General features: G+C 35.3%; 1 protein-coding gene across 1 annotated transcript in view; it reads right to left on the bottom strand.

Annotated features, from left to right (window-relative positions):
* LOC115455059 (unc-112-related protein) overlaps positions 1–16,624 on the bottom strand; it is a 44,221-nt gene that overhangs the window by 12,784 nt on the left and 14,813 nt on the right. The window contains exon 2 of the mRNA XM_037438188.1: positions 9,168–9,173. Coding sequence (XP_037294085.1) covers positions 9,168–9,173 — 6 coding nt within the window. The remainder of the gene's footprint in view (positions 1–9,167; positions 9,174–16,624) is intronic.

The raw sequence follows: 16,624 nt of genomic DNA, 5'->3' as shown, positions 1-16,624 counted from the left end.
CAAGATTTTAAAGTAAGTTCGTCTTATCACGGCAAAGTAACATTACGGAGCTCCGTTTTATGTCAACACCCTGTATATCCGGTGTCTAACGCCTGGCGTCTGTCAACAATGTCAACTGCACGTGTTCTGGCGATAAGACAAAAAGTGCATGCGCCAGTAAATAAAACAATTCTTAGGAATATGGCTTGCTCCTTGAAAAAGATTATCGTCGGCTTTATTTATTGCACCAGGTCTATAGATTTTGCTGTTTATGTTCGATTAATACAACAACCGAATTCAAATTCAATAAAACCGTCCATGCATATGCAATCATTCGGTTATCTTAAAACATTTTATTTAGAAAGCGAAACACAAACAAGCAATTAGGTAACAAAAAAAACTCGTTTGCACCCGCAATAGTTGAACTCTCGCCTTCATAAAATTAATCTTTATGGTATTCATTATGACGCCATAAGTTTAATTTAGCGAAAGGCACTCTAAACCGTCACGTGACCAAAAAGGATGAGTGAAAAAAGGATTACGACGCCGATGTCGGAACGAGAATTATGGGTGGTGTTATAAAATGTAATAATTTGACAAGACATAAATCTTAAGGCTTAGTGTGAGAGTTTACTGCTTACACATTTAAAAATACGAGATAGATTAGTGTACTAGACGACTTAATTTCCAACAATTATTCACTATAATATTTGATGGAGTTAGTTATACAATGACTACAAGTAACTAAATCATTTTGTCATCAATTAACAAAGCTATGTAGTTTGTTATACCAGTAGATAACAAGTCAACCACATATTATTAAGTAGGTTTATGTCGACAAACTGGCTTTGCCGTTCTGCTAAATTATAAATAATGAATGTGGGACGTCTCGTGAATTTTGTTTTATTATATCAGCTCGGCTCGCTTGGCATGCCGAGAGCTTTGACTGTATTTCAAACGACTGTGGATTGTTTTACTAAGAAATAATAACATTTAAATTTTTGTAATAATATTCTGTAATTAATTTGTATTCTGCAGTTATCTTATATCGAAACAAAAACAACGACTTCGCCTATTTTTCATGGAGGCCTTGTAACTATTTGCCCTACAAATAGGGATTACCAAAATACTTTAAAAGTAAAGTTCTATTGATTAGCCACTACATACAAGTAGACATCTTGCGGGATGACCTACAAAAGTAACTAACAAAATACTAATCACAGTGATCACCTAATTTGAGTATACAAGCAAAATCACCTACTGAAAAATAAATTAAAAAAGATTGCAACTACTTTCTCGGAATGCAAATTACGTCGTGGGCTGAAACTGTTAACAAAACGACTAAATCCTTTCGCGGAACTCCAATTTAATTCGCTATCATCCTGCATGGGACAACTGCGTGTTCATAGACAGTTAGGCTCAATTGGATAAGTAGCTAGTCGTTGTTTGTAATACTAGTATTGTGCTCAGCTTGAGAAGCTTTTATCTAAGACTTGATTTTGTTTTATTAAATTTTTCTACTCATTATCAGCCCGGAGTCTGGAATTTGTGCTCGACATGGCGATAGCCACCCCTCTTATCGCATCTTAGTAAGGAATACGCACGATGAAAGTTGCGCCTCTGCCTACCCCTTCCGGAATAAAAGAAGTGAGTGAGCATGTTGGTTTTGTTGGTTGTGCTGTTTGTATGAAAGTCCTTATCAAAGATAAAGGTCTTAATTTCATTTTTCCAGAATAAAAAAGTGTACGTCACAGGTTTTGGTCTTCATATGTGGTAAATTTCATCCAAAGCATAGCAGTTTACGTGTAAAAATATGTATAATAAAAAAAGATTTTAAATAAAACTAATAAAGCGATATTACAATTGTACAAATATCCATCAAGTATCAAAAATATTTTCTCTTATTCTGTTTATTTGACGTAACATTATAATACTATATTTACACACGAACTCCAATCTTATTACCACAAGCATACACTGTTGTTTTGTTAAACCATAGCATAGTTTCCCATGTGTACAATCCCTGCTTAATATTATACAGTTTCGTAATAGTATATACCATGCTAATATCATGTTTCCCTGTTTACAGATTATTTCTAATTATACATTAAAGCTGCAGATGGTAATGCCATCTATTTGTAGCATTCGTACTAAGTGTACAGGAAGTTTGCACATTCGAAACTAGGGCATTGTGTTTAGCATTCAAACATCAATACTGGGTTGGGACTTGAGTGCAACAATTTATTTGATTTAATGTCATTGAGCCTCCGTTTTGCAATTTCAGGCGAGTACTAATAAAATATATATTTCACTTAATGTCATTAATATTTACCAGGGATGATAGATGATGCAAAGATTTTAGATGTGTAAGATGTATGTACGAGTATAACTACCACAAGCAATTGAAATGTACTGACTGACATCTTATACAGTGATATACATATGTATTTCGATATCTCTGTATTTTAAATTATTTCCTAGTCCTAAATGTAGCTTTCAATTTCCATTCTTTACGTAAATTTACCGCAAACAACACATATCACGTACACACAAAGTTTATCCATAGCTTACTTTAAACAAAATAGTGTGCAGTGTAAACATTAAGCAGACAAAGTAATTAAAGCAACCGTTATCCGTATTAGTAAATAAATCACGAAGAAGAGTCTCGTAAAACAAACAGAGGCACACGATCGCGTGCGCAAGCGCAACCACCAACCGCCAGCTACGCCCGCGCCGACTAGATTCGAAGATTTACTTTGCGGCAACCAATTTCAGATGTGACGGCGTTCGTTCACAACTCAAATATTTGACAAACTACTTGAGAAAAACTTCTTGTTTGTCACGCGACAGAATATTTCGTTTCCTAATATATCTTTGATGGATTTTGTCACGAATTGGACGGTTTCTAATCAAACATTTTTTAGTTATGTTTGTGTAGTGAGTAGATATTTCTGCTTTTCTAACCGTAAATGTCCGGTACTTTTATGCTTATTACTTGTTAGTACAAGTGTAAGTTTATTACACAAGTCTTACAATGGTATCATACAAAATATCAGAAACCTCCTCGAAAGTGACTGGCCATTGCATACCGCATAGAACACTCATGGTAAAAGATAGTAGCAATTCAGAGGCACGCCTAGCGGCGCACCTAAGATGTTATGGCTCGGGTGCACCGCACGTACAAAGAGATCCGCCTTCAGATTACTGACGAGAACAATCTATCAATCTCGACAACAACAAACCATGTATTTCTCATTGCGTTTCGTGCATTGCCATACCTTATGGAACTTGCGCCATTTAGATACGGTACATAAGAGATCCCACATCAGTTTTAAGTATTTTTGCTATAATATTTGCAATTACTCGTATATGTTTTTTCAAGTTCTCTCTTCCTTTAGATCGATTCCGAATACTTAAATGTTTTCTTTCTATTCTTAACTAACTTCTAAATGATCATTTTTAAATTGCTCATATTTTGCATATAGCAAATGTAGATTCCACTGAGCATTGTCTGTCGTTGCTGTCTTGAACCGTTGCATCCGCCGTGATTCCCAATCGCTACTGTTGCTTAATGGATGAAGCGACATTCGCTGAGAGCATATAAATAACGTTTAGTATGGTCCCTGTGGAAAACACGTGTCCTGTTTAATGTTGGTACTATAATTAATTCCAATCGGGCTACCCTCCCGTAGTATATTGTGGACTAAAATGGTTATTCCGTGAAGGAAAGACGCAAGCGTGGGATGAAAGATCAATATCTTAATGTACAAAGACGTTTGATAATATAGAAAATGATTTAGTACTACGAAGCCATTCAAAACATGCAAGTATATGGCCATTTGAAAACCTTTGTATTCCAAATACGGTAACTGACACATGGATTTGCCGAAAACCGCAATAAAAACTAGCAACAAAAGAAAATATAGAGACTTTGAATTTGGAATTCGCTGCAATATATCTCATACTAGCGCTATAATCACAAGCCCACTATGAGAAGTTGAGGTTTTACGATACTATAGAGCAACAAGGAACTACTATAATGGATGCTAATGATTCCGCAGGATTCCGCACCGCTGTCCTTACGAGGAATAGGTGACATAATGGTGGGTGCGTGGGCCCACGGCATGCCGCCCACAGCTTCCGTCGCGCGGGCGGACTTACGGCACCTGATTTTATTGTGAAGCAATATTAATTGGTAAATGTCATCAGGCTACAAAAATATGTGTGGCCGTTGTGATGGATTTTGCTTCACCAAAATTATGTGTTTAATCTATATGTTTCATTGTCGTTAGAATAAAAAATCTGTGGATTGGACAAAGATGGCTAATAAAATTTGTAAAATAAATTTAAAGTGGGTATATATAATACCAAGATTCAGCTCTAGCCTGTATCACATTCTCGGCCGTTAAGTATGTCAATTAGTTACGAGCAATATGGTACGTCCTCAATCGAAATGACATTAGCAATCGATGCACTCAACGGTTGACGTAGACCACATACATGTTACTGCTTCTATGAACATAACAATATAATTGAATCTAAAACTAAAATATATGTAATTAGAATACTAGGTGTAGCAAATTTTATGACCCGTGAAGAAGTGGTTACAGGAAAACACGAATAATTACAAAAATGTTGCTAATCAAAATTCAAGGGCGTTTCCTTACAAAGGAGTAATAGATTAATCTACCTCAGTACAATTGATGCAGACGTCCATTGTCGTTACGGGATTGATTGATGAAACAGCTAGGACATGTGGGTATTCGCATTGAGAGCACTTGAGAATCTACTCAATGTAAGATTGCAACATCTAACGGTGTTTTTATATCTTATATATTTGTATATACCTCTCCTACGCGAAGTAGACTCGTTAAATGTAAGAGGATTAGCAGATAGTTCATTAACCTGAGACAATGCTGATTTATTGATGAATTTAGAACGAAAGTCACGTTCATTGCCAAGAAATCACATGTTTCCTTTTACGGCTTAAAACAATAAAGAGAATTGGCAACAGGTTTTTTCTAACATGTAAAGATTTTATATTAGAATAAGATTCAATCAACATAAGGACTTGTATAGATGAAGATAAGTCAGATTTTCGGATGAATGAGATAATCATCCCTGTGCATGATCAGCCTATTCATAAAACTTCAAGTATGTCCATAGATGAGTACGTGCACATTAAAGAACATGGGTAATCATGCACACCGTTGTACAGTATAATATTCATAATGACACCCATGGTCTACTTACCTACTAGTACGCTCATAGCAACCGGGTTTACGTCAGTGGCCATCATAATAACTAACGATTGCGTGTTTCGCATACCTACTTTGTTATTAGTCATTGTTAGTTCTAGATAAATGGGCGTGAAGGGTGAGAACTGTATTCAAAGTCTAAAGTATTGTTTTTTCTCTAAACAAAATTGTTCTTGGCTTTAGTGATAGAACCAGAAGAGTCAAAATTGTTATTATAATTTATTTTTATTCTGTAAGATGTCATGCTCATTTTATTATTTACCGAGATAAAGGAGCACATAACAATAATATAACTAAATGGATATATCCGGAACGAAATAAACAAATAGCATTTAATTAAGAAAAGCTATATTCATTTAATTTAAAAGGACCAAAACGCCAGCAAATTTAACGAATTCATGTAGAAAGGATTCCAACATTCAAAATTAAAACACGCCCCAGAACGGTCAAACTTATTCCTAATTGGACGGTATTTAGTTATGCAAGATAGCTAAGTATAGAAATGTCACGCGGAACGTAATTAAGTCCAACTTTTCCCTTACAGGTGCTGATCATAGCTTTCTTCGCCTCATCAATCAAGCTAACACGTTTACTACAACTTCATCGAGGTACAGGGCTCGGCAAAAACGCTATTAAAAAATAAGAAAGTTGGTGTAAGCTTCATTCAATCAAGCGGTTGCATCGAGTAAACCATTTACAGCAACTAGCAAGTACTTAACGTCAACAGTGATCTCTCTTTATAGTTTAAGAATATAGATGTGCGAAATTTTAGAAAGAACACTCCTAAATAAGAATAAAGCTCGACCTACATTCTCTCCCTTTCCAAATAAAAAACAAAACATCATCCCCAAAATTAATCCTTTTGTTTCAATGGGTCAGCTAACTCTTCAAATACATTCCTCGGCCAGTTATACACAACTCCAGCGTTGCATACTTCAAGTATTCAGAGATCAAACACAAAGAATCTAGGACACATTGGCATGTTGAATCCATATTGAGGTTCATGGAAGTGGTGAACATAAAATTAATCAAACAGATACAATCTGTCCGCGGCCGTACAAACGTGATACGTTATAGGTAGTTACAATAAATCAGTCTAAAAAAAGAAATTGTGGGACTAACTGTAACCAAGAAGTAATTGAAAACAATAGCAATATAGTTGTATTTTCAAACATAAATATGTCATGTGAATCCGACAACGAAATTGCTGTTATTGTAACTACTGGTTCTTTAATTTGAAATTATCATCCGTTATCTTCACTTATTTAGTGGTTTCGTTTAAATTATATCATTTAATCAATCCATTTTTATAAGCGATAAATTCATGGTCAGAATTTCTTGTTTATCAAGTGTTTAAGATATTAAAGGAGCAGTAATCGACAAATCGGAAACTGACACCAATAAACCGAAGCACAATCGAACGGTAATCACTGTATAAATAAATCCTCGATATCTGCCAGCACATCTCGCGTGCAACTACGTGAGAAGAGATATTATCAGCACCAAGTTGAATACGTATTTGTAAGACCAGTTATACAATTGCATTACTTTCATGATATGAAGGCTATCAATTTTATATTTTATAAGGCGGTTATCAAAAGCCAGTGACCGAACATCAATAAATATTGTAATTGTCAACAAATACGGCACCACGAGACCGCTATGTTATAAACAACGAGACGAGAATCCATTTAGTTTAATGGATAGAATTGACCTCCATCGACTGCGGCCTACCTTCAAGATCTGCACTCATTATGGCCAATTAAATGCAGACGATAAACTGTATATGGAAGTATTAGAGTCACTGCGTGAGAGGAAATGTAATTTAGACACAGTTCGGTGATAAACAAAAAAGGAAAACATAAAATGCAATCGAATATTACGAAATAACACACGAGAAGTAAGAACAATAGGACACGTGGACGTGTGTCGCAACACAATAGAATAACTAATGATTAAAACATTCGTCATTAGCAGCGGGAAAATAATCTCAAGCAAGATGGACGCCATTTGCAAAGCATTGCGTGTTCGGGTATAATAAAATATGGACGTAAAAAGAAAATTATGAGAACTTTAAACATAGCTTGACATGAAATAGGCTCATTTAAGGTCTTTTGTGTAAAATAGTTGAAAGTAATTAATAATCATGGATATTTCTGCCTTTAAAATTTCGTCATATTAAATTTTAAAGGCAGAAATATCCATGATTATTAATTATTTTTACATTTTTCTTTCAACTGCGAGAACTAATCACTAACTAGACGTGAATTTAAATTCTTTACTTGCCAATACTTGTTTAGTTACCCAGATTAAAGCCGAAACAAAATGTATGAAAATGGACCTTGAGCTACCACCTTAAAACATCAATTTAAATAGCATTAAATTGTTATAAAATACGTCTTTCGAGATTTAGATGTAAACAAGTCAATAAAAAAGGGAATCCGAAATAGTGAATGTTTGATCGTCGATATGAGAAAAAAGTAAGAATAAATTAAGACATACCCACGCGCTGCAACAAACTGAAGGGCCACATTCACACAGGGCGCCCATTCACTGAATCATATTCATTGACAAAACAGCTGTTCGTAGTATAATGGTACAAACCGCTTTTGATTGAACTGCATCGCCGTAGATTAGATAACTGTTTACATGCTTGTGTTTGTATTCCAGTGGTATCATATTTAGAATCCTTATTTGAAGAAAATTTCAATAATTGCTATTTGCCCACGGTTATATGCAGGATAATGTAATCAAACAAATTGAAATCCTAAATATACGCGCAGAGACTTTTTACGCACTTTACATTGGCCCTTTTGTATATGACAAGACTATCAATAACTTTTAGTCACGGTTCATTGAATTCTTGTTTGCTTGTAAGTAGCCGACATCACATATCAGGTTGCAAAGAAGAAGTAATTACTGTAACATTAGAGTAATTTTGTTTCATCATAGACCGACGTTATTAATTTATCGCTAGACATCTCGTAAGACGTGCCAATGAACTCGATCCGCGACTCCTCGCAGCCAATTTATCTGAACCACTTTGCAGTATTGTTTAAACACTACTAAATAAATAAACATAGATCTGGATGCCCGCAGCAACTAAATAAGAACAGTTAAACCTATTAATGCTTTTGGAACATCGATGGGGGAACTGATACCATCGTAACGCGATGTACAAGAGCTCCATTATAAGCAACCGCAATCGGATGTAGATATTAATTTAAATTAAAGGCGTGGGTTGCGGAAGTGAAAGCATTTTATTTTAAAGTGGACCAAGAGCGAAAGAAAAGCAATAAGCACGTTTTACGACAAAGAAAATTGCGTCTCACTTTACGCACGAATTAAACGTAACTTGAACCGCAGTGATTGTACAAGTCAAAAGAGATGTGCAAATGTCTGTCTTCGAGATGATGAGTGAAAATGAACACCAGAAGTCTCTCGTGCAACCGTTTGGACATATAACGGTATGTGTGTCAGTACAAATTAGCGTATCGAATGAGATATTTCATACACGGAGTGATGTTTTGCTTGTAGGTATTGTTGAACGTCTGTTCAATTACTTTCGCCTTTTGGATACTTGTAACCGTTTAACCAATTTAAAGGTCTGATTAGTACATCACGAACTCAAATGAGATGACTTTAAAATACGTATTTTCTTTTAGTTGTTTTTTAAAACACCTTTTTAGTTTTTAGTCTTATTTTACTAAACCATAAATGTGACACTTAGTTTATCCCATTGTTATTAGTATTCAGTAATTTTAGTTAATAAACTACACTGTATACACAATAATTTTGCGCGCTAAAGTAAACTAAAATGCTTATCTCAAAATGGCATTACATGTAAGAATATTTTTTTTATACACATTCTATCTTACCTTCCCTTTGTTCTAATTAGATCGATTCTCCAAATAAACCATGACGACTCACCTTTACCTGGAACAGAGAAAAGCGTCAGATTTAATACAGAGAATTAGCCGAGAAATACTATAAGTGGAGGAAACACATACTCGTTCACAAGCAAATAACATCGAGAACAAAGAAAAACTAAAAATATTATGTATGAGTAACTTTTTAATCGAAGCTTTACCACAAATAGCATATGAGGAATTTTGTTTGCAAAACCAATAAAATATATGTGTTGAAGTTGGAATGTTGAAACTCGACTTGTAAATTGCAAGCATTTCTCCAACATTATTCTGAGAATTATCCTGGTGAAAATATTGCAACGATGACGTGAAGTATCATCAGCATGATTAATAAGCATATCGCTTTCCCTGTCGCCCACTCCAGAGTGACTTGTGGGCGAATGAGTAGTGAAAGTGGTACTCCAGCCCAAGCAGACAGTATGGTACATTACTTGTCAAGCAATCCTGTATTTTATTCTTAGAAATTAAAACATTAATTCCTACGTGTTCAAAAAGATATGGGAACACTATCATGTTACGAATCGCATTCCAAGTAAAACGCAAAATAACATAATAAATTCAAGCCGAATGAATTTAAAACCAGTGCATGACCAGTTAAACAGGTTGCTCTGATCCTGATGTTACGTTAGTCGATAAACACAGACGAGAGGCGAGATCTAGATGGCGAGGTAACATAACACGAAGGAACGATTTTCAATATACCAGTCATGAATGCACTAAAACGGAACGATATTTACATACTGTAAATCGCACAGCAGACACATTTACACAAATAAACAAAAATATATTAGGAATGATATTACTGATATCGTACTGAAGAGCTGTGGCGGAGCTAGTTACCTACCATTAAGAGCAATCTGTCAGTAAGATAACCTATCATTATTTGTAGTATATTCACGGTAGCCGCTACCTGTAAAGCGATTTCAGGCAATAAATTTCCCCATTAACGCGTCTAGCCGACTCATACTTCACGAATTAGATACCAACGGCATAGAACTGTAATTAACACCGCTGGAACAATTACAAAGGCGCGATATTCAGCTAGAACCATTAGCGCACCGAGTATAAAAACTCCAAATATTCGAAATCTTTCTGGAACACGAAGTATATTGTCTGTTGGACATTGAACCCGGTGCCGATTAGGAAACTAATTTGTTAATTCAATACGTTAATGTGATGAGAAATCTCGGCCGAGCAAATGTTTGAGAGATGATAAAAGGTTCAACACAACATGTTCAGAAAGTGGCACGACGCGACGGCAACACACTGACGTCGATAAAACGTATCTTATCTGTCTTGATGTCACACTTCAGTTTTTCTCACGGGAGACCGACCATTCCATATTTGTCTGAAGATACATATCGACTAAACAATACACGACATGTTTTTAAAGGGCCGCGTTTTTCACTCGTTCCACATCGTAGGTGCAGCGTGAGTACGCGATTCTAAAATAGGAGGGAGTTAGTAAGTAGTCATCATCCACTTAGCACGTTCGCGAATCGCCATCTTGGACAATCAAGTTGTTAACCTTTGGACACTTGTAATTTCTTTGAACCTGTCTAAAACAACGCTAGGGGCATAAGAAACTGAGATATTTGAACCGTATTTTTAAGTATGAAAAGGCATTTTCTGTAACTCTTCCAAAATATATGTTATTAAGGCGATACCTCAAGGTCCATTTAATATGACGAAATTTTAAAGGCAGAAATATCCATGATTATTAATTATTTTTACATTTTTCTTTCAACTGCGAGAACTAATCACTAACTAGACGTGAATTTAAATTCTTTACTTGCCAATACTTGTTTAGTTACCCAGATTAAAGCCGAAACAAAATGTATGAAAATGGACCTTGAGGTATCGCCTTAATGAGTGCGTCATTCATTTTTAGGACCTGTTATTTATATTTGTATGAGAAATGTCATCTTAATAGAAAATCAGTAGTTTTTGAGAATATCGTGGACACAAAGTTACATAGATACATACCGGTTGAATACAAAATATCCTTTTTTGTTCGGTTTACTTTACACAATAGATATTGTTAAACCGTTTTGACGTGTTCATTTTCACTTATTGCATTTCAATATTAATAAATACGTAATCCAACATGGCGTGCAGCTGCCTGACCATCTGCTATTATGATTCCCTTTGCGACCACAAATTAATTAAGTGTGCAGCGCAGGCGCCGGACAAATGAAACGTGGCTTTTAAACTTTACTAACGCATAGAATGTTGTATTTAGCTGTCCACAGTGAGCAATTTACGACGATTGACCGACATAGCGCGTCGGTAATTTGCAAATACGTGTTGTGATTTTAATACCATTAATTCTAGGGATAGGAGAAAATGCGACCTTCGCCAAATGGTACTCCAATTATGTTGATAGTGTTTATTAAGATGTAAAGTTGGCTCGTGTAATTTTTTTGGATTGAGTAATCTAGAGTACACATCGTTTCTGGTAAGGGAAATTGTCATAATGCTGAGCAATTGAAAATATTCGGAGTAACGTTTCAACAACATTCTGGCGTAAATTATATAAAAACGTAAATATAGCATATAAATGAAACGAAGTCTGGTTAAAACATCGTAAATAAATTATATTACCGTATGAAATAGTGATCACAATAAAACACCAGGCGTGATTACATTAAACGTAACCGAACAATTGGAGCGTGACAGTATTGTCATTGGTGAAGACGCAACGAATGCGTAATAAATTGTCTGTTTATCAATACAAAAATAAGGACACGGCACGAAAGAGACGAGCACCGTTTTATTTTAAAAAGTGGACCAAGTAAGTTCAAGGAGAACAAAGAGTTGTACCGTACACATCTCATTTACGACCGTATTGTTCCACTTAATTTTATCTTTTCAAATTTACAAGCTACTTTAATGTTTGCATTAAGGCCACCTGACAAGAAAACACGAAAAACAGATTTAAGTGCACGACATAATATTATTGTTAAATACTCTGCTAAACTCAATTATTATGTTAAACATGAAATACATGATCATGTTAGAACTAACAGTTAGTCCTGTACCGTCAGCAATGAGAAGTATACAACAAAGTGAAGTTTTCTACCAACTTTGAAGTTGTTATCGATGGAATATAAAAACAAAAAGAAGTGAATTCTTTAAACTACAGTGGCGTTTAAATTCGGCAAGAAAAACTCCAGATAGAGGTCAGACCTATTGAAATTACCCGAGGCTCATAAAAACCATGACCTGGATTACGTTTTATTTGTAGAGACGAATCATCGGAACACGACCATCGAATGTATGAAAATGAACACGCATTAATTCATGACTGCTTCTGATTACGCTGTATTTTCTTATGTCTCCCTGGAGTTCTTTAGAGTATTTCATTGCATGATATTTAAGTAGAAAAAATGAATTATTTTCACAATAACATTAAATGCAGATTCATTACGCAGATAATTATTTGATTCTGCATTAATAATATTGCAATCGTAAAAAACATGACCTTCGTTGCGACCAGACAAGTCCTTACAAATATAGAAAGAACCCTGGTTTTAATATCATGAACCATATTAACAGCTAGTCCATCTAGTGTAAAACCCAATACAGTTTTAGTATCCAAAACAGGGATCCAAGTGTGGAAACAGAACTGCGTATGCGACTAATGTATAAATCGATTCTATTTACATAAAATGTGTATTCAGTCCGTACGGTTATCTTTATAGCCTTTTGTAACCAATACTAACTTTAAACAATCAACACAGAGCTATCAAAGTTAGCACACTCAATGTCATCACGAATTAAATGGTCCGAATTGTTTAAACAACTTTATAAATAGTTTTAGACAGCGTCATCGCAGTTACATCATTGCGCCTGGGCGCGACCTGTTCAGTGTTCACATGCTATGCCATAATAGTCGGAATTACATATTCATATCACCTTGAAAATAAAAAATACAACACGAACGTACTGTTGTCTCCTTATACAGGTAAAGCATTGTAGCCCTGGGAAAGGTTGTTCGGGGCATTGTAAGTACTATCGCATTTATTGTCGAATCACTATAATCGGCAGTCCAAAGGCTTTGATGGTGCCGTCGAGGGCTGGCACACCCCTTTCGCCCTAGCCTTTTAGCATAATCATGATGGATGGGTTATTGCCGGCTTTTTTGAAAGCCTTCGATATTAGTTCGGATCCTCACTGGCGTTAACAACTGAGAATGATTAACTACCTGCAGTAATGGTGAATAGACGTTATGCAAGAAAAGTTAAGTAAAAATGTTGCATACAAGGAAAATTTAAATTAATGTTGATTTAGATATCTGCCGAGTACAAAAGAAAAGTCACGAGTACGTAAAAAGCTTACTCGGGTGTATTTCTTACTCATAATTCATAGTCATATTCGCAAAATTATTCAGCGAACTATTGGACTATAGTTTAAATAAGGAATTGCATTTTATCTTAGTTAAATTGACCATTGTTTGTATAAAATGAGATACTTCGTCCTTACCTTTTAAACAAGCGAGCTCGTTTCAATCTGAGCTAATCTATGCATTAGCTTACTGTCCGTTTACGGTAGTGTTAATCAAGCAGCCATTCTCAAGCGCACAATAAATAAGTTAGCTCCAACTTTGTGCCTAGATAAGAGGACAAAGTCGGCGCCATATTCATTCTTATCGCACTGAATACGTAGACGGAGGGTGGAGTGCGCGTGCGCCGAACGGATACGCGCGCCATATAAATAGCCGGCCGTCTATTTCGGTCGGTACACAGCAACCAGGCGCCCGCCATGTGCCACTGACGACGTCTCGGATTTTGTCCGTTTAAATTAATTAGATTCTTCGCATATTGAGTCACTATCGAAAAGGGCTAGTAGGCACTGAGGTGTCCTGACTCACGAGCTATCAATGAAGAAAGTACTGACTCACGCGGCAAGTATGGGCGCGTGACGTCGTGTATAACAAACAGGCCATCAATATCAATTCTTTTCCAAACAAACCTGTTAGCTGTTGACGAATAATTTATTGCGTGTCGCGACTCCTTTTAATACTCAAATTGCTGCGTTAAACAAACTTTATTTAAATTTCGATGAAAAAATTAAATTAAACACGACGGCAGAAGCGCCAAACAAACTATTAAACGAGTGATTTGTACGTGAATTTTATTTTATGTATTACTCAGCAAGATCAGGGAGTCAGCCAACAGCGGTTTACAAATATTTATCTCCTCACTTGCCACCAATGCGCATTCGCGTGGGAACTTGGGACTCACTGAACACTTGAAGCATTACACTATACAATATCGTGTTTCGGAAACCTTTAAGTGAAGTTTAATACAGGCTAAATTGCAATGCACTTCGTCAACGACAACCGAATGTACTTATTGTTGCTCAGTAACGACAAACACACGACAGGCTTCTTCCCAGAGACAATTTTAGCACTTCCAGCCTTTATTTATCAAAACTTAGCAAATGTAAACGACGAAGGTAATAATTATACGCGTCTGTTTTCTTAAAATAACACGTTCAATCAAATTTTATGATCCGTTAGACCACCCATGAAGAATAGACATTTCAGTAGTTCAATATTTGGGTTAAAAAAGAGATAGGGGTAATTAGCATCGATTTTTGACTGCACTATTTCACTTTATGATGATCATAACTGTAGCAATATGCGGGTGGTCTTTAATAGGGTTAATTTTGATTCACAATAAGCCCTCAGTCTGGAAGTGATCAGATGCTTTTAGTATCTTTTTATTCGCCGATGGAAACGAGACTCGTTTGAGCTAATCTTGGCAATTATGTATGAGCACTTAACAGTCAATCAAATTAACGGCTCCGAACCGCATTGTTTCATCAATTATGTATTGTTTGAGGCGAATTTATTTATAACTCACCGTAATGTTTATTTTGGCTGTTTCTTTTTCTCTTAGTGTTATATTTAACTCATGAAACCGACGCAATGCGAATCTTAATATTGTTAATAAATACGTGGATTGAATTGAAAAAAAAAAACAACGACTTTCATTGAGTTTGAATTTTATTTCAGGAATAATCTCTTCTAACCAATATTTATTTAAATCTCACATGATTGGTATTTTAGTATTCATTATAGAAACTTTTAAAGTGCCATAAAAAGCAGACACTCCTAAATTGTAAGCCAGACATGTTTTAAGAACATAAAAATATTTTCGGTACATTGACCCAACAGCCAACGACCCTTCAGTTGCTTCAAGAGGACAACAAAAAGTTCAGCGCACATCAAGGCAGGTCAAATCACATCGCATATCAAAAAGCGTTAATATTGTCGCGGTTTACAATAAGTTTTGTATGAAACCTGTTTCAAAAGGTATTGTCACTAAGATCTAATAAGATTATATTAAAAATTAAATTACAGGAAAAAATTGCGTCGGCGTTTAGGTGTGTCAATAAACTTCGGCCAATTTACATATTATAGTAAAGTTTTAGTATCCTTCAGTCTGGAAATTATATTCGTTCTAAAATATATTGCTGATGTTTCCAAAAGAAATACAAAAAATCTTATCACATTATATATTATTATGATTACGTTGACCACACTTCACACTAATCAGTGAGATTTTTCAACAAAAATCAAAAAGAGCGGGAAGGTAAAAATTTTAATCTTCTATTTTGCGAGGTGACTCTTTGCGTGAATTTATATGCGACAAGCTTTAGCACTACAAAGCTCAAACTCAGTACGCATTTAAGGAAATATTGTATTAAATACCATGACGTCTTACTAATGTAATTTGATCATCATATGTTCGGGAATTTTAATTAATGACTATACAGGAAAACGGGTTTGCATTAAAAACGGGAAAAATATGGCAATACATCTCATAAATAATAACTTTAGATGAAGACATTATATACTACATTTTAATATAGGTTTAGTTTTGTCAACAAATGACCTTATTAAAAGAAATGTCATTTGACAAATAAGCTCCATATCAAAAGCTTTAATAAATGAAGAAAGCACGTGCAAATCTGAAAAAGTGTGAAAATAAAGCTTTATATTAACAAATGCCCATCAACAGAGAGAGTAGCGTTTCTGCCGTGGCGGGTGGCGCTTTTGTACGCGCCCTTTCATAATACCACCGCCCTCAAAAACCATTTACACTCTTTTCAACATGAAAAAACACAATGACCCAATAAATGACGAATAAAAGCCTATATACACTTGCCGTTGGCAGTAAAAAATAAATATCTTTTTAAATTGTAACCATTTTTAAATAACGTGACATTTAAATATCCACCCGAGATACTCAGCGGAGTTAACCCATTTTAAAAAGCCATAAAACGCGGCAATTGTTGCGGACATGGTAAATGTCAAATTACATTGGCAAGTTACTACTTTTAGCATCGTAGTATTCAATTTAAATGGAATTTTGAAATTTAAACTTATTTTATGGCGTAACAAAAGAGACGCAAGATATCCTACCTAAATTCATCACTACTTCTGTC

The sequence above is a fragment of the Manduca sexta genome, chromosome 13 (assembly GCF_014839805.1).
Source record: "Manduca sexta isolate Smith_Timp_Sample1 chromosome 13, JHU_Msex_v1.0, whole genome shotgun sequence".
Classification (NCBI taxonomy): Eukaryota; Metazoa; Arthropoda; class Insecta; order Lepidoptera; family Sphingidae; genus Manduca; species Manduca sexta.
Note: the sequence above shows the minus strand (reverse complement) of the source record. Positions and strands in the feature narration are given on the sequence as shown.